This window comes from Pristiophorus japonicus, chromosome 17 (assembly GCF_044704955.1).
Source record: "Pristiophorus japonicus isolate sPriJap1 chromosome 17, sPriJap1.hap1, whole genome shotgun sequence".
NCBI lineage: Eukaryota > Metazoa > Chordata > Chondrichthyes > Pristiophoridae > Pristiophorus > Pristiophorus japonicus.
The window spans coordinates 110,008,118-110,035,004 of record NC_091993.1 but is presented as its reverse complement, the minus strand read 5'-3'; the positions used below and the strand labels follow the sequence as shown (position 1 = coordinate 110,035,004).

General features: G+C 47.9%; 1 protein-coding gene across 1 annotated transcript in view; it reads left to right on the top strand.

Annotated features, from left to right (window-relative positions):
* Positions 1-26,887, top strand: part of LOC139228026 (TBC1 domain family member 30-like) — a 103,574-nt gene that overhangs the window by 36,814 nt on the left and 39,873 nt on the right. The window contains exon 5 of the mRNA XM_070859174.1: positions 14,688-14,873. Coding sequence (XP_070715275.1) covers positions 14,688-14,873 — 186 coding nt within the window. The remainder of the gene's footprint in view (positions 1-14,687; positions 14,874-26,887) is intronic.

Genomic DNA, 26,887 nt, shown 5'->3' with positions numbered 1-26,887 from the left:
AAACGCCACCTATGATGATGAAGGTCCTATTAAACGGCATCCCGGTACTCATGGAGCTGGACACGGGGGGCAGCCAGTCACTCATGAGCGTTCAACAATTGAAAAGCTATGGCCACTCAAAGCCAGCAGACCCAAACTAGAACATATTGAGATTGAACTACGGACGTACACCAAAGAAATCATTCCAGTGATAGGCAGCGCAATGTTGGCTGTCACACACAATGGATCAGTGAACCGGCTGCCGCTCTAGATTGTCCCGGGCAATGGTCCCGCACTGTTGGGGAGGAGCTGGTTAGCTGAGATGAACTGGAAATGGGGGGATGTGCACACAGTGTCATCTGTGGAGCAAAGTTCATGCTCACAGGTCCTACAGCAATTTGAGTCGCTATTCCAACCTGGCGTCGGGACGTTTAAAGGTACCAAAGTAGTAATACACATCACCCCGGACGCCAGACCAGTGCACCACAAAGCCAGAGCTGTGCCGTATGTGATGCGGAAAATAATTGAAAGCGAATTGGACCGTTTGCTGAGAGAGGGCATCATCTCACCCGTTGAATTCAGCGACTGGGCGCGCCCCATTGTTCCCGTCCTAAAAGCGGATGGTTCTGTCAGAATCTGTGGTGACTACAAGGCCACTATCAACCGGGTGTCGCTACAAGAACAATACCCGCTTCCGAGAGCGGAGGATCTTTTTGCCACACTGGCAGGCGGCAAGCTGTTCACCAAGTTGGACCTCACTTCAGCCTACATGACCCAAGAACTGGCCGATGATTCCAAGCTACTGACCACAATCACCATGCACAAGAGACTGTTTGTTTACAACAGGTGCCCGTTTGGCATTCGATCAGCAGCCGCGATCTTTCAAAGAAACATGGAAAGCCTGCTCAAATCCATTCCTGGAACAATCGTATTCCAGGACGATATCCTCATCACGGGTCGGGACACTGAGGAACACCTCCACAACCTGAAAGAGGTGCTACGCCGACTAGACCGGGTAGGCCTGCGACTCAAGAAACCTAAGTGTGTGTTTTTGGCTCCTGAAGTCGAGTTTCTGGGCAGGAGGGTTGCTGCAGATGAGATTCGGCCTACCAAATCCAAAACAGAGGCGATTCGACGAGCGCCCAGGCCCTGCAACACATCGGAGTTGTGTTCATTTCTGGGACTCTTGAACTATTTCGGGAACTTTCTGCTGAACTTAAGCACATTGTTGGAGCCGCTACACATGCTCCTGCGTAAGGGTTGCGATTGGTTTTGGGGGGACTATCAAGAACAGGCTTTCAATTGGGCGCGTTGTTAACCCTGTACAAACCCTGTAAGAAATTGGTTCTGACATGTAATGCATCATCCTATGGGGTTGGGTGCATGTTGCAGCAGTGTAATGCTGAGGGGCAACTCCAACCTGTGGCTTATGCCTCCAGGTCGCACGCTCAAGCAGAACGTGGATATGGGATGGTTGAGAAGGAAGCACTCGCATGTGTCTATGGGGTGAAAAAGATGCACCAGTATCTTTTTGGCAGGAGGTTCGAATTAGAAATGGACCACAAGCCATTAACATCCCTGTTGTCAGACAGCAAGGCCGTCAATGCCAATGCGTCAGCTCGCATACAGCGATGGGCTCTCACGCTCACTGCGTATGACTACACCATCCGGCACCGGCCGGGCACCGAAAATTGCGCTGACGCACTCAGCAGGCTTCCACTGGCCACCACTGAGGGGGCATCGGAGCAAAGCGTTGAGATGGTCATGGCCGTTGACGCCTTTGACAGCGCAGGCTCCCCCACCACAGCCCGCCAGATCAAACTCTGGACCAACAGAGATCCCTTCTATCTTTGATTAAGAAATGTGCCCTGACTGGGGATTGGGCGCCCGCACACGGAGCATGCCCTGAGGAGGTCAGACCCTTTCACAGGCGGATGGATGAGCTCTCCATCCAAGCCGACTGCCTACTATGGGGCAGCCGGGTAGTCATGCCCCAGAGGGGCAGGGAAGCTTTCATCAGGGAACACCACAGCGAGCACCCAGGCATCGTGCTGATGAAGGCCATTGCTCGGTCACATGTGTGGTGGCCGGGAATTGATTCAGACCTGGAACACTGTGTTCGCAGGTGCACGACGTGTGCTCAGCTGGGAAATGCCCCCAGGGAGGCCCTGCTCAGCCCGTGGCCCTGGCCCACCAGGCCATGGTCACGCATTCACGTAGACTACGCGGGTCCATTCATGGGGAAAATGTTTCTCATTGTGGTCGAAATGGATCGAGTGCATCATTTTGAATTAGTGCACGACATCCACCACTGTGGAGAGTCTGCGCGGGGTCTTTGCGACCCACGGCTTGCCGGACATCCTTGTTAGCGATAATGACCCATGTTTCACAAGCTACGAATTCCGGGAGTTCATGTCAGGTAATGGCATCAACCATGTCAGGACAGCACCGTTCAAGCCGGCCTCCAATGGCCAGGCGGAATGTGCGGTCCACATCTTAAAACAAGGTATGATCAGGATTCAAGGACCCGCCCTTCAATGCCGCCTATTGCGCCTCCTGCTGGCCTATAGGTCCCGACCACACTCGCTCAACGGGGGTCCCGCCCGCGGAGCTCCTTTTGAAACGTACACTCAAAACTCTGCTGTCCCTCATCCTGTCTTGTCCGACATTGTTGAAGGTAAGCGCCAGTCCTAAAATGAGTACCATGACCGTAATTCAACGGGGAGATGTATAGAAATTGGTGACCCCAAATTTGTTCTCAATCACACTTTGGGGCCCAAATGGCTTGAAGGTACTGTAATAGACAAAGAGGGGAATAGGGTCATCGTGGTTAAACTTAACAATGGGCAGATATGCCGCAAGCATCTGGACCAAGTAAAAAAAAAAGGTTCAGCATGGACTCTGAGGAACCTGAGGAAGATCATGAGAAGACCACTGCCAGTGAACGAGCAACAAGAACATTCAGCAACATGCACAGTCCCTGCGGTCAGCCCGGACAGGCAGGAATCACCACCGGTGACAGACACACATACCAAGGCTCAACAACCAGAGCCCCAACTGCGGCGCTCCACGAGAGAGCGCAGACCACCCGAAAGACTTAACCTGTGATCCCAAAGATGTTGTGGGGGGGTGGCGGGGAGGAGGTGATGTCATTATATACTTGAGAAATGCACACATTGACCACAGGGGGTGAACTTGTGGGAGACACTCCTCACCTGGTCATCCAGGTATATAAAGGGAGGTCCCATGCAGGGTCATCACTTCTTGGTACTGTGAAAACGTGCAGGTCACCAGAGTGACCTTGTCCATAGAATGTGCCTTGTGTGGATTTGTGGTATTGTGTAAGGGCATTACAATAAGAGTAAAACTGATAGTGTAGTGGTTTGATGCAGTACTTTACTCCACAGCAGATTGCTATAACAGAGAACATGCTCGTGACTTCTTTTCCAAAGGAGGTTATTGAGTTGCCTGCCGGAGAGTTGGAGAGGATTGCACTCCCTGTCTAGAATCTGCCCCAGTGTCATTTTCATTGCTTTCAACGGGGAGGAAAAGTGGGGATGTCCTACATACAGACTATTCATTCCATCAATTTATTGCTGAAGCAGTCAAGGTAAAAGTGACCTCCCATGGAAATAAAAAGCTTCCCGGCAGATAGAGGGAAAATCAGAGCCAAAGGCAACCTGAACCACTCGCGCATTTTTTACTTGTTCTCAAAGTGTGAGCAATGCTGGTACGGTTACGTTTATTGTCCATCTCTAGTTGCCCAGAGAGGTTATCATGGGCCTTCTCCTTCAACCTGCAAGAGTTGTGCTGATGGGCTCCCACTATGGTGCTAGGTAGGGAATTCCTGGATTGTGACCCAGAAATGAAGAAGGAATGGCGTTATATGTCCAAGTCTGAATGGTGTTCCCATGATATTGCAGCTCTTGGCGTGCTCAGTAGAAGGGGCCATGGGGCCAGGAGGTGCCTGGAAAATTGTTGCAGTGCATCTTGTAGATCATACATGCTGCAGTCACGGTGCACCAGTGGTGGAGGGAGTCCATAGAGTTCACCTGATGAGGATGTTTATCAAGTGGGCTCTTTTGTCCTGAATGGTGTCAAGCTTCTTGAGCGTTGTTGTGGCTGCACCCATCCAGGAAAATGGTGATTATTCCATACGCCTGACATGAATCTTGTCGATCCTAGAGCGATATTGAGGAGTCACTCTTTGCAGAGTATCCAGCTCTTATCTTGCTCATAATCTTGATGTTGATATGGCTGGTCCAGTCAAGCTTCTGGTCTTCAATAAAAATGTCCTGGGGTTGCAATTTTTGCCATCTGACAACCATAACCATCTTTCTACGTGTCAGATATGATTCCAGTCATTGGCGTTTTCTTTTCTTGAGCCTCATGACCTCAATTTTGCTCGGACTCCTTGGTGACGCACTCTGTCTAACGCCGCCTTGAACTCGAGGGTGGCTATTCTCACCTTTCCTCTGGCATTCAGCTCTTGGGTCCATGTCCAGGTCAAGGCTGTGATGAGGTCGGGAGCCTATGAATCTGACAGAAATTGAACAGAGCATTGGTGAACAGGTTATTGGTGAGTGGGTGTTGCTTGATTATTGATGACTCCTTCCATTATCTTGACTGAAGATTGCAAAGAGGCTGATAGAGTGCAGTTGGCTGGGTTAGATTGATCCTATTTTTTGTGGATAGGATGTACCTGGGCAGTGTTCAACATTATTGGGTATATTGGGTACGGTAGCATAGTGGTAATGTTACTGGTAATAATAATCTGGTGATCTAGAGACAAGAGTTCAAATCCCACCACGGCAGCTGGGGAATTTAAAATTCAGTTAATTAAATAAATCTGGAATAAAGGCTAGTATCAGTAATGGTGACCCATGAAACTACCAGATTGTTGTAAAACCCCATCTGGTTCACTAATGTCCTTCAGGGAAGGAAATCTGCTGTCTTTACCTGGTCTGGCCTATATGTGACTCCAGACTCATGTGGTTGACTCTTAACAGCAAGCTGGCCTAGCAAGCCACATGAGAGCAATTAGGAATGGGCAATAAATGCTGGCCATGCCAGCAATGCCCACATCCTGTGAATGAATAAAAAAAGTGCAAGTGTTATAGCTGTACTGGAAGAGCTTGGCAAACACAGATATTCAGCACTGTAGCTGGGATTATGTCTGGGCCCATAGCCTTTGTCCAGTGTACTCAGCTGCTTCTGAGTGTCATTTAGGGTGAACCTAATTGGCTGGACATTGGTACTGATTGTGGTGAGGACCTCAGGAAGAGACCAAATAGGATTGTTAACTGGGCACTTTTCATGAAGACACTTGTAAACACGTCAGCCTTGTCTTTTGCACTTTTGTGCTGAGCTGCACCATGAATGAAGATGGGCCATTCATGGACCCTCCTTCTCACATTTGTTGCTTGATTGTCTGCCACCATTCTCCGCTGGATGTGATGGGGCTAAAGAGCTGTGCACTGATCCATCGGTTGTAGGGTCACTTAGCTCTGTCTATATTATTAGCAGGCGGGTAGCCCTATGTTACAACTTCATAATGTTGATGCCTAATTCTAAGGTTCGCCCAGCCCTTCTACACACCCCATTGCCAAGAGTTGATCTCCCTGTTTGAATGAGATGCAGGAGTGAGAGGTGGGCTGGGCCATGAGGTTACAGATTGTGCGGTACAATTTTGCTGCTGCCACAGCATCTCATGGATGCCCAGTTTATTGGCAGAGGTCTGGGAGCAAGTCTCCTGGCCAGTTGACTGGATAATGGTAAACAACTTAGAGAAATTACACAGGATATACGGCACACAAACAGGCCATTTGGCCCAACCAGCCCATGCCGGCATTTATGTTCCACTTGAGCCTCCTCCCATCTTTCCTCATCTAACTCTATCAGCATAACCCTCTATTCCCTTCTCCCTCATATGCTTGTCTAGCCTCCCCTTAAATGCATCGATACTATTCGCTTGAACACTCCCTGTGGCAGTGAATTCCACATTCTCACCACTCCCTGGATAAAGAATTTCCTTCTGAATTCCCTATTGGATTTCTTGGTAACTATCTTATATTGATGGCATCTAGTTTTGCTCTTCCCCACAAGTGGAAGCATTCTCTATCAAAACCTGTCATAATTTTAAAGACCTTAATTAGGTCATCCTTAAGCCTTCTTTTTTCAAGAGAAAAGAAACCCAGCCTGTTCATCCTTTCCTGATATGTATACTCTCGCATTTCTGGTACCATCCTTCTAAATCTTTTTTGCACCCTCTCCAGTGCCTCTATATCCTTTTTATAATATGGCGACCAGAATCGTACTCAGTACTCTGTGTCGTCGAACCAAATGGTAGAAAAGAGCTATTGAGGATGACAAACTAATTCTTCTTATCAAGAGTTCATATTATCATGTTTGGCCATCCTTTACTTCAGCAATGCTTCTCTCAACACCAGGGAAAAGTATAAAAATGAAGATCATGACTGCAGAATTTGTGATGCTGTGATACAACTGTATTTCTCATCATTATGAAGTATCGGAGCCAGTTTGCGACTGTGGCTGACTGATTTTTTCAGGTTCCTGTATACCTTGGGGGATTTGAAAATACAAGTAGATCCCTCTTGCCCTTTCAGAAAGCAGGCATTAGTTTCAGTGAGTCTCCCTGTCACTACTGGAGGTTTGAAAAGCACATTATTTTGCATGCTAGTAAGTCACAAATAGGAATATTTGTAAAAATGGATCCGATTAAATTTTAGATTTTTGGACGCTTCTACTGTTAAGTGTGTATGGGAAATATTATAAAGACGGGCGTGAGTGTATTTACTGACACTTACCTGTATTTCAGGCCCCGTGCTCCAGGTTTATGCTTTATAATTACTGTGACACTTGGTGAGATTTTTAATGGGAAGTGAAACTTCAATCAGAAGGCAGTGGCTGTGGCATATGCTGCCTTCTCATGAAAATGCAAGATGCATAGTGCAAAAATGCAAGGGAACCTTAACATTAAAATATAGACAGAAAATACTGGAAATACTCAGCAGGTCAGGCAGCATCTGTGGAGAGAGAAATAGCGTTAACATTCCAGGTCGGTGACCTTTTGTAAAAAACGGAGGGTCACTGACCTGAAACGTTAACTCTGTTTCTCTCTCCACAGATGTTACCTGACCTGATGAGTGTTTCCAGTGTTGTCTGTTTATATTTCAGATTTCCAGCATCCGCAGTAATTTGCCTCAGCATTAAGATGTCTGTAATCAGCAGTTTTGCACCGTTATAATAAGGGAAGATTGTGAAGCATCAGTACAGACATATTTTCCTTTATAATCTTCAGCATTGTGTCGCAGGAGTTTAGACGAATAAAGCTGCCCTTTGCTAAATTGCATATCGTTGAGGATTTAAGAGTTGGCTAGTAGATAATTGTTGTGTATCTGTAAAGCATGCACTCCCATGTTCCGCCACCAGAGAGCTCATCCCCTGAAGTCCCAAGGGATCCCAGCATCCCTTGGGAGCACTGTATATAAGCCGGCCCCTAAGGCCTGTTCCTCACTCTGGAGTGTCTTAATAAAAACTGAGGTCACTGTTACTTTAACCTTCCTGTGTGCAGCCTCATCTGTGTTAGGAACACAATAATTGGCGACAAGAATACGAATCCAACGCAAAGATGCAGCAAACTGTGGGCATCCTGGAGAAGTTCTCGGAGGGTGAGGACTGGGAAGCCTATGTCGAATGGCTAGACTAGTACTTTGTAGCCAACGAGCTGGATGGAGAAGGAAGTGCTGCAAAAAAAAGAGCGGTCCTCCTCACGGTCTGCGGGGCACCGACCTACAACCTCATGAAGAATCTTCTGGCTCCGGTGAAACCCACAGATAAGTCGAATGAGGAGCTGTGTACACTGGTTCGGGAGCATCTTAACCCGAGGAAGAGCGTGCTGATTGTGAGGTATCGGTTCTACACGTGCCAGCGATCTGAAGGCCAGGAAGTGGCGAGCTACATCGCCAAACTAAGGCAGCTTGCAGGATATTGTGAGTTGCTCAGAGACTTTTTTGTACTGGGCATTGGCCACGAGACCATCCTACGAAAACTTTTGACTGTAGAAACACTGCCCCTCAGTAAGGCCATTGCAATAGTACAGGCGTTTATGTCAACTAGTGATAACACCAAACAAATCTCTCAGCACACAAGTGCTAGCAATGTTCATAAATTAACTGGAACTGTGTTTGCAAGCAGAAATGTACAGGGCAGAACCCATAAGTCTGCAACTGCCAGCAGGCCTCAGGTGAGCCAGATGAATGCAAGGCACTTCACACCTTGTTGGCATTGTGGAGGCTTCCATTCAGCCTACTCATGCTGCTTCAAAGGGTATGTTTGCAAGAGCTGTGGAACAATGGGGCACCTCCAACGAGCTTGCAGATGAGCTGCAAGCTCTGCAAAACCTGCTAACCACCACGTGGCAGAGGAAGATCGGTCCATGGTGGATCAAAGCAATTTCGAGCCTCAGAGAGAGGAGGCAGATGCTGAAGTACACGGGGTGCACACATTTTCGACGAAATGTCTACCTATAATGCTAAACATAAAATTGAATGGCTTACCCGTAGCCATGGACCTGGATACTGGCGCTAGCCAACCCATCATGAGTAAAAAGATGTTTGAGAGACTGTGGTGCAACAAGACATTCAGACCAGCCCTGAGCCCCCATCCACGCGAAACTGAGAATGTACACCAAAGAGCTTATCACTGTCCTGGGCAGCGCCATGGTCAAGGTCACCTACGAGGGCACGGTGCACGAACTGCCACTCTGGATTGTCCCGGGCGATGACCCCACACTGCTTGGAAGGAGCTGGCTGGGAAAAATCCGCTGGAACTGGGATGACATCCGAGCACTGTCACATGTCGATGAGGCTCATGTTCCCAGGTTCTTAACAAATTTCCTTCCCCTTTTGAGCCAGGCATTGGAAGCTTTTCCGGGGTGACGGTGCAGATTCACTTGGTCCCAAAGGCACGACCCATTCACCACAAGGCGCAAGCGGTACCTCACATGAGGAGGGAGAGAGTGGAAATCGAGATGGACAGGCTGCAACGCGAGGACATCATCTCCCCAGTGGAATTCAGCAAGTGGGCCAGCCCGATTGTTCCAGTACTCAAAAGTGATGGCACGGTCAGGGTTTGCAGCGATTATAAAGTAACTATTAATCGTTTCTTGCTACAGGACCAATACCCGCTACCTAAGGCAGACGACCTATTTGCGATGCTGGCAGGAGGCAAGACGTTCACCAAGCTCGACCTGACTTCGGCCTACATGACGCAGGAGCTGGAGGAGTCTTCGAAGGGCCTCACCTGCATCAACACGCACAAGGGACTGTTCATCTGCAACAGATGCCCGTTTGGAATTCGGTCGGCTGCAGCGATCTTCCAGAGAAACATGGAGAGCCTACTCAAGTCGGTACCACACATGGTGGTATTTCAGGACGACATATTGGTCACGGGTCGGGACACCGCTGAGCACCTACAAAACCTGGAGGAGGTCCTCCAGCGACTGGATCGCGTAGGGCTGCGGCTGAAGAGGTCGAAATGCATCTTCATGGCAATAGAAGTGGCGTTTTTGGGGAGAAAGATCGCGGCGGATGGCATTCGGCCCACAGATGCCAAGACAGAGGTTATCAGGAATGCGCCCAGACCACAGAACTTCACGGAGCTGTGGTCATTCCTGGGACTCCTCAACTATTTTGGTAACTTCCTACCCGGTTAAGCACCCTTTTAGAGCCCCTACATGTGTTATTACGCAAAGGTGAGAACTGGGTATGGGGGAAAAAACCAAGTAATTGCTTTTGAGAAAGCCAGAAATATTTTTGCTCCAACAGGCTGCTTGTATTGTATAACCCGTGTAAAAGACTTGTGCTAGCATGTGACACGTTGTTGTACGGAGTTGGGGGGAAGTTGCAACCTGTCGCCTATGCTTCCAGGAGCTTGTCTAAGGCCGAGAGGGCCTACAGCATGATTGAGAAAGAGGCATTAGCGTGTGTGTTCGTGGTAAAGAAAATCCAGCTCAAACCAAATTTGAGCTGGAAACCGATCACAAGCCCCTCACATCCCTGTTCGCTGAAAAACAAGGGGATAAATACCAATGCCTCAGCCCGCATACAAAGGTGGGCACTCGCGCTATCAGCGTATAACTATACCATCCGCCACAGGCCAGGCACCGAGAACTGTGCGGATGCTCTCAGTCGGCTACCATTGCCCACCACGGGGTTGGAAATGGCGCAGCCTGAAAACTTGTTGATGGTGGCGCAGCCCGCAGACTTGTTGATGGTTATGGAAGCATTTGAAAATGATAAATCACCTGTCACGGCCCGCCAGATTAGGACTTGGACCAGCCAAGATCCTCTGCTGTCCCTAATAAAAAAACTGTACTGCATGGGAGCTGGGCCAGCATCCTTGTTGAAATGCAAGAGCCAATCGAGTTGTTCCAGCGGGAAAAGGACGAGCTGTCCATTCAGGCAGAGACTGCCTGTTGTGGGGTAACCGCGTAGTGCTACCAAAAAAGGGCAGGGAGACATTCATCTCGGATCTCCACAGCACACACCCGGGTATAGTAATGATGAAAGCGATAGCCAGATCCCACATGTGGTGGCCCGGTATCGACTCTGACTTAGAGTCCTGTGTACGGCAATGCAGCGTGTGTGCTCAGTTGAGCAACGCACCCAGAGAGGCATCACTAAGTTTGTGGTCCTGGCCCTCCTGACCATGGGCGACTATGTGGGCCCGTTTCTCGGTAAAATGTTCCTGGTGGTGGTGGATGCTTTTTCAAAATGGATTGAATGTGAAATAATGTCGGGAAGCACTGCCACTGCCATCATTGAAAGCCTGAGGGCCATGTTTGCCACCCACGGCCTGCCTGACATACTGGTCAGTGACAACGGGCCATGTTTCACCAGTGCCGAATTTAAAGAATTCATGAACCGCAATGGGATTAAACATGTCACCTCGGCCCCGTTTAAACCAGCCTCCAATGGGCAGGCAGAGTGGGCAGTACAAACCATCAAACAGAGCCTTAAACGAGTCACAGAAGGCTCTCTCCAAACCCGCCTGTCCCGAGTACTGCTCAGCTACCGCACGAGACCCCACTCGCTCACAGGGGTGCTCCCGGCTGAGCTATTCACGAAAAGGACACTTAAAACCAGACTCTCGCTGGTTCACCCCAACCTGCATGATCAGGTAGAGAGCAGATGGCAGCAACAAAATGGAAATGATGGTCGTGCCACTGTGTCACGGGAAACTGATCTGAATGACCCTGTGTATGTGTTAAACTATGGACATGGTCCCAAGTGGATCGCGGATAAAGAAGGGAATAGGGTGTTTGTAGTCAAACTAGACAATGGACAAATTTGCAGAAAGCACCTGGACCAAATGAGGCTGCGGTTCACAGACTGCCCTGAACAACCCACAGCAGACACCACCTTTTTCGAGCCCACAACATACACCCAAAGGATCAACGACAGACCAGGAAATCGAACCCATCACGCCCACAGCCCAGCAAAGCCAGGCTCACCCAGCAGCCCTGCAGGGCCAACAACACGCCAGCCCAGCGAGGGCACAGCCAACACACCAGAACAGACATTTGTACCGAGGCGGTCCACCAGGGAAAGAAAGGCTCCCAACCGCCTCACCTTGTAAATAGTTTTCACTTTGACTTTGGGGGGTGAGTGATGTTGTGTATCTGTAAAGCATGCGCTCCCATGTTCCGCCACCAGGGAGCGCATCCCCTGAAGTCCCAAGCGTTCCCAGCATCCCTTGGGAGCACTGTATATAAGCCGGCCCCTAAGGCCTGCTCCTCACTCTGGAGTGTCTTATTGAAGACTGAGGTCACGGTTACTTTAACCTCCCTGTGTGCAGCCTCATCTGTGTTAGGAACACAATAATAATTTTGCTTTATTTTTATTTGAGTATATTAGGTTTTCACTTTACTCTGGCATGGCTGCGTTTTGTCAATTTTTAGCAACTTTCCACCTAAAGTGATTCTATGATGCTATTAACCTGCAGGGCTATGGGGGAAAAAGCTGGGGTGTGGGACTAAATTGGACAGCTCTTTGAGAGAGCTGGCAAAGGCGCGATGGGCCGAATGTTCCCCTTCGATGAAGTGCGCCAACCTACCACTTCTGTTATCTGACAGGGGTCTCAGAACTCGACAGTGCATCATTGTGTTTCCCATGGCCTGGATTCGTAAAAAGGCAGATGTTTCTACACTGTCGCTATGGTAACTGCAGCGCCCTGGGGAAGCTGCAGTTCCTGCTGAGCAGCGCTGATACTCACAGTGGCTCAATTAAAAGAACATGCTTTACAAGCACACGCCAGGTTAAAATAAGCTCTCCCATCTGGTCGATAACTCTTTCTTCCCCGCAAAGATAAATCATAAACCCCATTGGCAAGTATTATTTCCCACTGGCCTGGATCGGTTTCCCTGCAGTAAGCATATGCCTCGCTGACACGACCATCCACAGTACTGCAGATAAAAAGGAAAAGTGCAGATGCTGCAAATAAGAAATAAAAACAATACACGGCAGGCTCATAAAATAAGCATCTGAAAGTAAAAGCGGCAGGTTAACATTTCAGGTTTCACAGACTGTGTATTTTCAGTATTTTCTGTTCTTTATATTGCCTTGCTTCCTCAGCACTGCATACAATCTATTCATTTTCAGATTGTGCTTTATATGGAACAAAACCTCACTACTTCAGGCTGAAGCTTTGTTCAAATGTATGAACATGAGCCTGGAGTCCAGCATCTATGCTGCTTATGCCACGGGCAACTTCAAAAAGCTTGACCCGACTTTTGGGAAAGAACGAAAGACTTGCATTTATATAGTGCCTTTCACAACCACCAGACGTCCCAAAGCACTTTACACCCACTGAAATACTTTTGAAGTGTAATCACTGTTGTAATGTGGGAAACGCGGCAGCCAATTTGCACACAGCAAGCTCCCACAAACAGCAATAATCACCAGATAATCTGTTTTTGTTATGTTGATTGAGGGATAAATATTGGCCAGGACACCGGGGATAACTCCCCTGCTCTTGTTCGAAATAGTGCCATGGGATCTTTTACGTCCACCCGAGAGAGCAGACGGGGCCTCGGTTTAAAGTCTCATCTGAAAGAAGTAACCTGCGGCAGTGCGGCACTCCCTCAGCACTTTACTGGAGTGTCATCCTAGATTTTTGGTGCTTAAATCTCATGGAGAGGGGCTTGAACCCACAACCTAAAGGGGATGCATGAACAGAGAGACCTAGGGGTATAAGTGCACAAGTTGTTGAAGGTGGCAGGGCAGGTTGAGAAAGCGATTAAAAAAAGCTAACGGGATCCTGGGCTTCATGAATAGACGTATAGAGTATGTTGTGGAAAAATATTTCCGAGACTGTATAATATATAAATAGAGGTTTATTAAATCGGAGACAAAGCTTTGGGAGAAGTGTTAAAGACTCCTGTCTTTGAACCATCTTCTCAAATTGGTATCTGCAGTGAAGTTCTTTTATCTTACAAATTACATCACTTTACAACACATGCTTTAGCACTACAAAGCTGTTACTATCGAAGGCTAAGCTTTTGATATTAACCATCCTGCATTGTGACAGGGCAGTATAAACAAGTGCAGGTCTTTTGGCACCGGTATAAACAAACATACCCAGCACTTAACTCTCCAGTGTTCATTATCTCACTTTCCTATCTCCATAACTCAAGGCCAGCATACCTTGAAGTCTAACTTTTTTTAATATAAACATAATGCATCAGTATTGTCCCTTACAAAATTCATTAAAGGGGAAAATAAAACAAATGTTTGGTCCCGTATACTAGTCCAGTATATGTCCAAAAATCCGCTCCAACAGAGTACAAAAGTGTGGAAATTACGATGAACCTGTATAAAACACTAGTTCGACCTCAACTGGAGTATTGTGGCCAATTCTGGGCACCGCACTTTAGGAGGGATATGAAGGCCCCAAAGAGGGTGCAGGAAAGATTTACGAGAATGATTCCAGGGAAGAGGGACTTCAGTTACATGGATAGACTGGAGAAGCTGGGGTTGTTCTCCTTAGAGCAGAGAAGATGGAGAGGAGATTTGATAGAGGTGTTCAAAATCATGAGGGGTCTGGAGGGAGTAGATAGAGAGAAACTGTTCCCATTGGCAGAAAGGTCGAGAACCAGAGGACACAGATTTAAGGTGATTGGCGAATAAGAAAAAACTTTTCTATGCTGGAATGCATTGCCTGAAAGCGAGGTGAAGCCACACTCAATCGTGGCTTTCAAAAGGGAGTTGGATAAGTACCTGAAAGAAAAAAAATTGCAGGGCTATGGTGAAAGGACGGGGGAGCGGGACTAGCTGAGGTGCTTTTGCAGAGAGCCGGCACGGGCTCGATGGGCCGAATGGTCTTCCGTGCTGTAACCATTCGATGATTCTATGAATCTTCTGACTCAGCGACGAGAGTGCTACCCACTGAGCCGCAGCTGACACAGAGTGTAGAACAGCATTGGAAAAATATAGAAAAGGTTATTTAAACTCGCTTTGGACTCACTAAAAGCTGTTGCACTATTTTTGAATTAAGCCAAAGCAAATTTGAATTAAGCCAAAGCATACAAATCCAATAATGGACGATGTGATAGGAGATAATTGTGTCTGTTTGTAAAAACTCAGAAGAAAAAGCTGACTTTGTTTTCCACGGACTCTTGTTTTCAGGATTTGCATCAGTCCAGCTCGAACCTATACAGTGGCACTGACATGGAGCCATTTCACAGCGCACTGAAACGGCTGCTACTAGCCTATGCTCACTGGAATCGGAGAATCGGCTACTGTCAAGGGTTCATTATACCGGCAGCAGTCATTCTGAAGGTGATGGAAAGAGATGAGGGAGATGCATTAAAGGTAGGTTACAACACTCTTGAAATTTCTTACATCATTGGAAACATCGCAAAATCATCCTTCATTTCAGACTTTCCCATTTCTGGCTTGTTTCCTCTCCCCGCCTTGTGGTTGCGTGACATTACCCAACATCCTTCAGCTGAGGGATAGGGGAATGCCCTTATATAGCAGGGTAACGACCGTTATCAAAACCTGTACATCTCCTTGCTCAACAACAGCATCTTGTATTTATATTACGCCTTTAACATAGCAAAACGCATAACAAGTCGCTTCACAGGAGCGTTATCAAACAAAATGATAGAGATATTAGGACTGGTGACCAAACCTTGATCAAAGAGGCGTAACATAGATACAACCACTAAAGGAGGAGGGGACATGGAGATAGAGGAGTACATTTCTCCCTCCCAAGCTTTTGGACATAGATTATGGCCCCCTCTTCCCTTCCTTCACTCCAAATAGTAGAATTTCTTTAATGTCTCCCCCCCCCCCCTACCCCACCCCAACTCTTATGTGTGGTTGTCCCTCTAATCAGTTAACGAGCTTCACAAGCAGTGGGACCAAGGGTTTCAAGTCCACCAAATTAGCTTTGATGGACATCTGCATCTCAGAATAATAAAAATAGCCAAGAACTTTGTCCCGGTATTTGCATCTGCAGTGGTGGCAGGAGAGTGTTTGAGCATGTATGTTCCTCAACCACAATCACAAAATAACCAAGTTGTTCAAGATGGTGCCAGTTTTCAACTCAGTCAGACTTACATTTCCTGCAAGTCCACCAAAGTAGCATCTGAATATCATCTGAAACACTGCCTGGCTCAAATTTAAGAACAACAACAATCTTTGTATGTGTACTGGGCATCTGCTCGATCCATTGAAGAATTCAACCAGTAGATGGGAAAACTTAAAATCTGCGCATAAATGCGATTCACCACATGAGAATCACAGTAAACACTGAAAATGTAAAGATTAACGGGAAATTGTGTGGCAGAGAAATGCTTGCTAATACTACAATGTGAATTCCTGATTCCTCTTTAAAATGATGTGCTGAACTGAACCGGGACTGTATAGGGAATGACCTGACCTATTATGTTATCCAATATCGTCAATTTTATTTTACGGATTATCTTTGAACTTTTGTCTGGGTCCAGAGATCAAGGACATATCGGCCTATAAATTTGGCCATTTTTCAGGCGCTAACCGGTCCACTAAGGCCCCAATGTGGCAGGCAGGAAGTGCGCGAACATTTCCAACTGGAAGTGTACCGGCCGCCATATTGGGATAACTATCATACCGTGCGCACGCCTGAAATTGCCGTCAGGCCTCTTGCATATGCAAACAAGGCACCTAACGCCTGTCTGAGGCCCCTACTGCAGGTTTGATTTACCTCAGTAAAACCAGATCTTGGGACCACCTGCTACCAAAGAGAGATGTTTTTGAAATGTACTTACCTGAATATGGAGCCGGGAAGAGCGAGAATGTTTGTCCCAAAACTACATTTAAAGACTGTGGCCGGTTGCTCAACCACCGCCTGCCAGCCCCCCTCCTAATCGCCACCGCTAACTTTGTCCCGGCCCCTATAGCCCGAACCCTGGGTCTCTCATCCCCCTCCCTGGCCTCCGATCCCCTCCCTGCCCTCCTATATCCCGATCCTTGGTCTCCGATTCCGCCCCTCCCTCCCAACCCCTGGCCTCTGATTGCCAGCCCCTTCCCCTGGCCCTCTCTTACCCAATTTCCGTTGACTCCACCACCTGGCTCTTCACAGGTGTCATGTATGTACTTTTGGGATCACTAGCCACTAGGTGGCATCACTGTTGCAGGCCATTGGGCTTCATGCCCAAGTATAAAAGGCCAGCCATTTTGTACATTAGTCACTTTGGGTCTTAATAAAGCAGAGCCAAGATCATACCTCTTGGAGTTAAACAGTACTCAGTCTAACAGTTATTGTATACACAACATATGGCGACGAGGCAACAAGAACCTTTGCATGCAAAAATGAGCACAATTGGATTGTTGGAGCGATTTGTCGAAGGAGAAGACTTTGTGAGCTGTTTGAACCAGTTCTTTGTGGCCAACAAAATGGAGGAGGTCAGCGACGCAGATCGGCGCTGGACAGTGTTCCTCACGGTTTGCGGTCCAAAAATTTATGATCTGATAAAGAATCTACTCCTGCCTGTGAGTCCAACAGAGAAAACATACGAAGAATTGTGTACACTGGTACAGGGCTACCTTAAGCCAGATGAAGGCATCATCATCATCTCGAGATACAGATTTTATATGCACGTTCGCTCAGAGGGCCAGAATGTGGCGGAATTCGTTGCCGACCTGAGACGTCTAACAGGACCGTGTAAGTTCAGGGCTATGCTGGCAGACATGCTGCGGGACTTCTTTGTAATCAGCATCAACCACGAGGTGGCCCTGCATAAGCTACTGGCGGTGGAGACGTTGGACTCGAACAGGACCATCACGATCGCTCAGTCAATCATGACGACGGATAGAAGTCTAAAGCAGATATCAGTGAAAAATCGAAACTCGGCAAGTACTGTAAATATGATTGATTCGGCGTTTGGCAGAGCGGCACAGGGCAGGGCCTACCCGACTGCATACGTGAAATCTGTGGCTGCCCAAAGTCCGCCAGCGGGAATGCATCCGATTTCTCCGTGTTGGCGTTGTGGGGGAAATCACCGGCACCAGCATTGCCGATTTAAGCAACATAGTTGCAAAGGCTGTCTGAGAGTGGGGCATCTCCAGAGCAAGTGTCCGCAGATGAGCAAGCGTGCTGCGACACACCACATGGAGGATGATGGTCAGACTAGCGCGGATCCGGATACGCAATCCGAGATACCAGAGGAGGAAGTGTATGGACTGTACTCATTCCTAACTAAGAGCAAACCGATAATGATCAACGTGAAATTTAATGGGGTGCCGGTATCGATGGAAATAGACACGGGGGCGAGTCAACCGATAATGCACCAGAGGGCATTCGACAAGCTGTGGGATCCTAAGGCTGTGAGGCCTAGGCTGAGTCCAGTCAATGCCAAGTTGCGCACATACACCCAAGAACTCATAACAGTGATTGGCAGTGCAATAATTAAAGTGTCGTATGAGTTACGGCTATGGATTGTCCCAGGCAATGGCCCAACGCTGTTCGGCAGGAACTAGCTTGAAAATATCGGATGCGACTGGAACGACATCAAGGCGTTGGTGTTGGAGAAAGATACATGTGCCCAAGTACTGAGCAAGTTCCCCTCACTGTTCGAACCAGACATCGGCAACATCACGGGAGCCAAGGTGCAGATCCACGTGGACTCGGATGCAAGGCCCGTCTATCATAAAGCTCGGGCAGTTCCGTATATGATGAGGGAGAAGTTCGAAATCGATCTGGACAGACTCCAGCGTGAAGGGATCATATCATCGGTTTAATGAATGGGCCATCCCCATTGTTCCTGCGCTGAAAAGTGATGGCACAGTCAGAATCTGTGGAGACTACAAGGCTACGATCAACAGGGTTTCGAAACAGGATTAGTACCCATTACCGAAGGCTGATGACTTGTTTGCAATGCTAGCCGGGAAGAAGTTGTTCACCAAACTGGACTTGACATCGGCCTACATGACACAGGAGCTGGTCGAGACGCCGAAGTGACTGACGTGCACTAACATGCATAAAGGACTGTTTATTTATCACAGGTGCCCTTTTGGAATTCGCTCGGCTGCAGCAATATTTCAGAGGAACGTGGAGAGTCTACTGAAGTCCGTTCCCAGAACTGTCGTGTTCCAAGATGATATCCTGATCACAGGTTGTGACTCCGACGAACATCTAAACAACCTGGAAGAGGTTCTACATCATCTGGACAAAGTGGGACTCAGACTGAAATGCTCGAAGTGCGTCTTCATGGCACCAGAGGTCGAATTCCTGGGGAGGAAAATTGCTGCTGACGGCATCAGGCCCACGGATGCGAAAACCAAGGCCATCAAGGATGCACCTAAGCCGCAGGATGTGACGGAGCTGCGTTCGTTCCCGGGTCCACTCAACTACTTCGGTAACTTCCTACCTAAATTGAGCACCTTATTAGAACCACTGAACATGCTGCTAAGAAAAGGCGACAACTGGGTGTGGGGGGCATCTCAAGACAGAGCTTTTGAGAAAGCCACTAACTTGCTTTGCTCTAACAAGCTGCTGAAACATTCTGACCCATGTAAACGTTTAGTATTGGCCTGTGATGCTTCATCATATGGAATTGGTTGCGAACTCCAACAAGCTAATGAGTCAGGAAAACTTCATCCAGTCGCATATGCTTCAAAAAGTTTGTCTAAAGTGGAAAGAGCCTACAGCATGGTAGAGAAAGAAGCACTAGCCTGTGTGTATGGGGTTAAAAAGATGCATCAGTACCTGTTTGGTCTTCGATTTGAACTGGAGACAGATCACAAGCCACTCATTTCACTGTTCTCTGAAAACAAAGGTATCAATACCAATGCTTCATCCCGCATCCAGAGGTGGGTGCTGATATTATCCACTTATGATTGTCATTCGCCATAGACCTGGCACCGAGAATTGTGTCGATGCTTTGAGCCGTCTGCCGTTGCCCACACCGGAGGTGGAAACGCCACAAACGGCAGACTTATTGTTAGTTATGGATGCTTCTGAGAGCGAAGGAACCCCTGTCACGGCTCAACAAGTTAAGACCTGGACCAGCCAGGACCCGATTTTATCGGTGGTGAAGAGTTGCATCCTCAAAGGTGATTGGTCTGCCATACCCAAGCAAATGTGCGAGGAGACCAAACCTTACATTCGTTGCAAAGACAAACTGTCTATTCAGTCGGATTGTATACTGTGAGGCAATCGTGTTGTTATGTCCAAGAAAGGGAGAGAGAAATTTGTACGTGAGCTACATAGTGCACATTCTGGCATTGTAATGATGAAAGCCATCGCCAGGTCTCATGTAATGTGGCCGGGAATTGACTCTGAGCTGGAATCATGTGTGCATCAGTGCAACACTTGCATGCAGCTCAGCAAAGCACCAGCGGAATCACCGCTGAGTCTGAGTTCGTGGCCGTCGAAACCATGGTCCAGGATCCACATAGACTTTGCAGGTCCCTTCCTGGGGAAGATGTTTTTAGTTGTGGTGGATGCATATTCGAAGTGGATAGAGTGTATAATCATGTCATCCAGCACATCCACAGCTACCATTGAGAATCTCAGTGTCATGTTCGCGACACAATGTCTGCCTGACATCGTTGTTAGCGACAACGGATCGTGCTTCACCAGTCAGGAGTTTCAAGAGTTCATGAAACTCAATGGTATCAAACATGTAAGGTCAGCACCGTTCAAACCTGCATCCAATGGGCAAGCAGAACGTGCTGTCCAAATCATAAAGCAGAGTATGAAGCGAGTAACCCAAGGGTCACTGCAGACCCACCTGTCATGCATACTGCTTAGTTACAGGACAAGACCACACACACTTACCAGGGTCTCGCCTGCTGAACTAATGATGAAGGGGTCTTAAGACCAAGCTATCTCTTGTACACCCTGACTTGAATAACCACGTTGAACGTAAAAGACAAAGTCAGCAAGGGTATCACGATCGCGCAGCTGTGTCACGCGATATTTCTATAAATGATCTTGTATATGTTCTGAATTATAGTCAGGGTCCCAAGTGAATCACTGGTACTGTCATGGCCAAGGAGGGCAACAGAGTATTTATTGTCAAGCTCAAAAATTGGCAAACATGCTGGAAACATATGGATCAGACAAAGCTTCGGCACACAGACGAACCGGAACAGTCGGAGGAAGAGACAATCGACGACCAAACAACCTACCCCCAGTCATCAGAGGACTCAGTGGTCATCAGTGAATGGGACTTTTAATCACTGACATGGCCATTGCCACTCCCACCAGGTCAGCCACCCAGCCACCAGCCACAACAGACTCTGAACACTCACCCAAGGTGGGAGTTGAACTGAGACGGTCAACCCGGGAGCGTAAAACACCGGACCGTCTCAATTTGTAAAAGACTGTGTTAATATCTCAGAGAGGGGTATTGTCATGTATGTACTTTTGGGATCACTAGCCACTAGATGGCGTCACTGTTGGAGGTCATTGGGCTGCACTCATAAGTGTGTAGCCCAAGTATAAAAGGCCAGCCATTTTGTATATTAGTCACTTTGGGCCTTATAAAGCTGAGCCAAGATCATACCTCTTGGAGTTAAACAGTACTCAGTCTAACAGTTATTCCATACACAACAGCAGGGGACACTTCGAGCCTCACCATTCGGGCACAGAGATTGCGTCCCCCACAATGAGCAAGCCTGAATTTTCTACCCCATACTGTTGTCATTTCTTTTGGCAATATTTTGCTTGATGTAGATAAAGTATCTGGTGGGATTCTACTGTCAAAATGTTTTATTCAAATCACTACTGGGTTGCATGGCTTTGATCATCAGAATGGGAAATTGCCCGTGACATGTTCACCAACTGAAATGATTCCCTGCACTGCAGTTCTATCTATAAACCAGTTACAACACGGACCCTGGACAGAGCCAGACTGCAGCTCTCCCTCTCGTTCACTGAAACACTTACATTGAGTACGGCAGTGTCTGGCTATAATTGTTACTGCTTTAGCATCATTGCTAAAAGTAGATTGGAAAATAAAAATGACACTGTTCAGTTTCATAGCAACATGAGTAGGCCATTCAGCCCCTCGGGCCTGTTATAGAAGAATCGTCGAAAAATTACGATACAGAAGGAGGCCATTTGGTCCATCGTGTACGTGCCAGTCATAAAGATGCTATCCAGCCGAATCCCACCTTCCAGCACTACGTCCGTAGCCCGGTAGATTACGGCTCTTAAAGTGCACATCCAAGTACTTTTTAAATGCGGTGAGGGTTTCTGCCTCTACCACCCTTTCAGGCAGTGAGTTCCAGACCCCCGCTACCCTCTGGTCCTCCCCTCTAGTCCTTCTACCAACTACTTTAAATCTATGCTGCCTCGTTATTGACCCCTCTGCTGAGGGAAATAGATCCTTCCTATCCACTCTATCTAGGCCCCTCATAATTTTATACACCTCAATTAAATCTCCCCTCGGCCTCCTCTGTTCCAAGGAAAATATCCTATCCAATCTTTCTTCACAGCTAAAGTTCCTGGCAACATCCTCATTAATCTCCTATGCACTCTTTCTAGTGAAATCACATCCTTCCAGTACTCAAGCTGTGGCCTAACCAGAGTATTATACAATTTAAGCATAAGCTCCCTGCTCTTATATTCTATGCCTCGGCTAATAAAGATATGCCTTTTTAACTACCTTACCTACCTTAGCTACCTTTAAGGATCTGTGGACATATACTCCAAGGTCCCGCTGATGCTCCACACCTCTCCATATCCTCCCATTTATTATTCTACCATTCGATCAGATCGCGGCTGATCTGTACCTCAACTCTGTTTACTCACCTGTGATCCATATTCCTCAGTGCTCTTATTGAACAAAAATATATCGATCTAAGTCTTGAAAATTTCAATTGACCCCAACATTCCAGCTTTTTGGAGGAAGAGAATTGCAGATTGCTTTGAGTGAATAAGTGCTTTCTGGTTTTATTCCTGAATAGCCTAACTCTAATTTTAAGATTGTGCCTCCTTGCTTTGAAATCCCCCATCAAAGGAAATAGTTTCTGTGTCGCTACCCTATTGAATCCCTTTATCACTTTAAATACCCCGATCACATCAGGCCTCTGAATGAAGTTCTCCAGATGGAGTCTGACCACGGCTGTGCATAACTCAAGCATCACTTCATCCGCTCCGTATTCCCGCCCCCTTGAGATATTCTATTAGCCTTTTCGATCAAAAATAAATGACCTGGACTTGGGTATACGGGGCAAAATGTCAAAGTTTACATGTGATACGAGACTCAGAAATGTACGAAACAATGAGGAGGATAGTAACAGACTCCAAGAGGATATAGATAGACTGGTAAAATGGGCAGGCACACATGGCAGGTGAAATTTAACACAGAAATGTGATGTGATTCATTTTGGTAGGAATAATGAGGAGATATGATATAAACTAAATGGTACAATTTTAAAGGGGGTGCAGGAACTGAGAAACCTGGGGGTGTATGTACACAAGTCTTTGAAGGTAACAGGAAAAGTTGCAAAGGTTGCTAAAAAGGCATATGGGATTCTTAGCTTTACATAGAGTGCAAAAGCAAGGAGGTTATGCTAAACCTTTATAAAACACTGGTTAGGCCCCAGCTGCAGTATTGTGGCCAATTCTGGGCACCACACTTTAGGAAGGATGTCAAGGCCTTAGAGAGGGTGCAGAGGAGATAAACTAGAATGGTATCTGATGCGTTCATAATAAAGGATGAAACTGAATATTGTGTACATTGAACAAGTGTGACCTTAGCTCCTTTAATGAGACTCCAGAGTGCAGGTATCACGTGGGTGACCTGCTTATATACCGTGCTTCCAAGGGATGCTGGGATCCCTTGGGACTCCCAACAGGTAGGCCCTCTAGTGGTAGTGTAATACAGGTTGCAAGGGGTTAAATATAATAACATCACTCCCCCGTAAAGTCAATAGTACACTTATTTACAAGTTGAGACGATCTGGGGCTTTTCGCTCCCTTGTCAATTGTCTCGGTACAAATGCGGGTGTGGGTGAGTTGGTTAGTTCTTCACTGGGCTGCTGGGCAGCTGGGGATGGTGAGTTCAGCTTCGTGGTCAACCATGATGTCATTTGCCACTTGTGTGTGTATTGGAGGTGCAAAGTTGGTGGTGTCTTCTTCAGGTTGTTCGTAGCTGTTGGTGAACCGCAATTTGATTTGGTCCAAATGTTTTCTGCATGTTAGTCCATTGGCCAATTTGACCTGAAACATCCTACTCCCCTCTTTGGCTATGACTGTGCCAGCGAGCCATTTGGGACCATATCCATAATTGAGTACAAACACACGGTCTTTGACCTCAACATCGCGTGGCAAATTTGCGCAGTCATGGTACACACTTTGTTGATGCCGCCTGCCCTCCACGTGATCATGGAGATCAGGGTGGACAAGAGACAGCCTTGTTTTGAGCGCCATTTTCATGAGCAGCTCGGCTGGGGGAACCCTGGTGAGTGAATGGGGTCTGGTGCGATAGCTGAGCATCACTCAGGATAGCCGGGTCTGCAGGGAGCCTTCCGACACAAGTTTCAAGCTTTGCTTGATGGTCTGAACTGCCCGTTCTGCCTGGCCATTGGATGCGGGCTTGAACGAGGCAGATGTGACGTGCTTGATCCTGTTGCGGGTCATGAATTCCTTGAATTCAGCACTGGTGAAACATGGCCCATTTTCGCTGACTAGAACATCAGGCAGGCCGTGCGTGGCAAACATGGCTCGTAGGCTTTAAATAGTGGCCATGGACGTGCTTACAGACATTATTGCACATTCAATCCATTTTAAGTAAGCATCCACAACAGTCAAAACATTTTGCCTAGAAATGGGCCCGCATAGTCCACGTGGATCCTCGACCACGGTTTGGAGGGCCACGACCACAAAATTAGCGGTGCCTCTCTGGGTATATTGCTCAGCTGAGAGCAAGTGTTGCACTGGCGCACGTATGACTCTAAATCTGAGTCGATGCCGGGCCACGTGGGACCTGGCTATGGCTTTCAGGGTGGGTGCTGTGCAGTTCACAAATGAACGTATCTCTGCCTTTCTTGGGCAACACCACGCAATTGCCCCACAACAGGCAGTCCACCTGCAGGGACATTTCGTCTGTGCCTATAGAACGACTTAATTGCCTTCTGCATCTCAGCTGGACCAGCTCCCATGGGGTACACTTTTTTTTTACCAAGGACGGTAAAGGATCGTGGCTGGTCCAGGTCCTGAGCTGGTGGGCCGTAATGGGGGACTTCTCGTTTTCGAATGCATCCATTACCATGAGCAAGTCCGCAGGCTGTGCCATTTCCACCCTGGTGGTGGGTAATGGCAGCCGACTGAGAGCATCAACGCAGTTCTCTGTGCCCGGTCTGTGGTGGATTACATAGTTGTAAGCCGACAGCGTGAACGCCCATCTCTGGATGCGGGCAGAGTCATTGGTATTCATCCCTTTGCTCTCAGAGAACAGCGATATGAGCGGCTTGTGATCAGTTTCAAGCACAAACTTGATGCCAAATAAGTACTGGTGCATTTTCTTTACTGTGTAAACGCACGCCAGAGCCTCTTTTTCAATCCTGCTGTAGGCTCTTTCGGCCTTGGACAAACTCTTGGGCGCATAAGCGACCGGTTGCAAGATCCCCGATTCGTTAGCCTGTTGTAACACACACACGACCCTGTATGATGAAGCTAGCACTAATCGTTTACACGGGTTATACAGGACACACAGTTTGTTAGAACGCAACAGATTCTTGGCTTTCTTAAAGGCAGCCTCTTGTGAATTTCCCCATACCCAGTCGTCTCCCTTGCGCAGTAGTGCATGTAGGGGTTCTAGCATGGTGCATAACCCAGGTAGGAAAATACCGAAATAGGAAGGACCGCAGCTCCGTCACGTTCTGTGGTCTTGGTGCGTCCTTGATGGCCTCCGTCTTGGCATTAGTGGGTCTGATGCCGTCTGCTGCGATTCTTCTTCCCAAGAACTCAACCTCCTGCGCCAGGAAAACACACTTCAAGCATTTCAACCTGAGTCACACGCGATCCAACCGACTAAGAACCTCTTCCAGATTCTTCAAGTGCTCAATGGTTTCCTGACCTGTAACCAGTATATCATCCTTGAAAACCACGGTGCGAGGAACTGACTTTAGCAGGCTCTCCATGTTCCGTTGGAAGATTGCCGCAGCCGACCGAATCCCGAACGGGCATCTGTTATAGATGAACAGACCTTTGTGCGTGTTGATGCAGGTGAGGTCTTTCGAAGACTCCTCCAGCTCCTGGTCATGTAGGCTGCGGTCAGATCCAGCTTGGTGAACATCTTCCCTCCAGCCAGGGTCGCAAATAGGTCGTCTGCCTTGGGTAGTGGGCACTGGTCCTGTAACAAAAAACGGTTATTCGCTACTTTATAGTCCCCACAAATTCTGACTGTGCCGTCCTCTAAGTAAGGGGATAATTGGACTGGCCACTCGTTGAATTCCCCCGGGCGATGATGCCTTCTCGCTGCAGCCTGTCCAGCTCAATTTCCACTTTCTCACGCATCATGTATGGTACCGCCTGGTGCCTTGTGGTAGATGGGTCGCGTACCGGGAACCAAAGGGATCTGCACTTTCGCCCCCGAGAAGCTTCCAATGCCTGGCTCGAACAACGATGGAAACCTGTTCAGGACCTGGGCACATGAGGCGCCGTCGACGGAGGAAAGCGCTCGGATGTCATCCCAGTTCCAACGGATTTTTCCCAGCCAGCTTCTGCCAAACAGCATGGGGCCATCCCCTGGCACAATCCACAGCGGGAGTTCGTGTACTGCTCCATCATAGGAGACTTTGACTTCTGCACAGCCAATTACAGGGATTAGTTCCTTGGTGTAAGTCCTTGGTTTGGTGTGAATGGGGCTAAGCTTTGGCCCTGTGTGCCTTGTTGCCCCACAGCCTGACGAAGGCCTTTTCACTCATTATGGACTGACTCGCACCCATGTCCAGTTCCATAGATACTGGAATTCCGTTCAGTTCAACTTTCAACATTATTGGTGGACATTTCGTGGTGTACCCCGTACACTTCTGCGTCCTTGCTACAAATCTCCAATTCAGCCTGATCCACAGTGGATCTATCTTCCTCTGCAACGTGGTGGTTTGCAGGGTTTGCAGCTCGCCTGCACACTCGCTGGAGGTGTCCCATTGTTCTGCAACCGTTGCACGCATAGTGCTTGAAGCAGCAGTGATGGGGCCAATGATCACCTCCACAGCACCAACAAGGTGTTAACTTCCTCGCATTAACGATTGATGGTGCACTCTGGGTCATCTGAGGTCGAGCAGCAGCCGGCGTGTACGTTCTGCCATGTATATTCCTGCTCAAAAACGACGTTAATTTGTGCACAGTACTGGCCGCAACTGCTTTACTCTGTGGTGTTTGG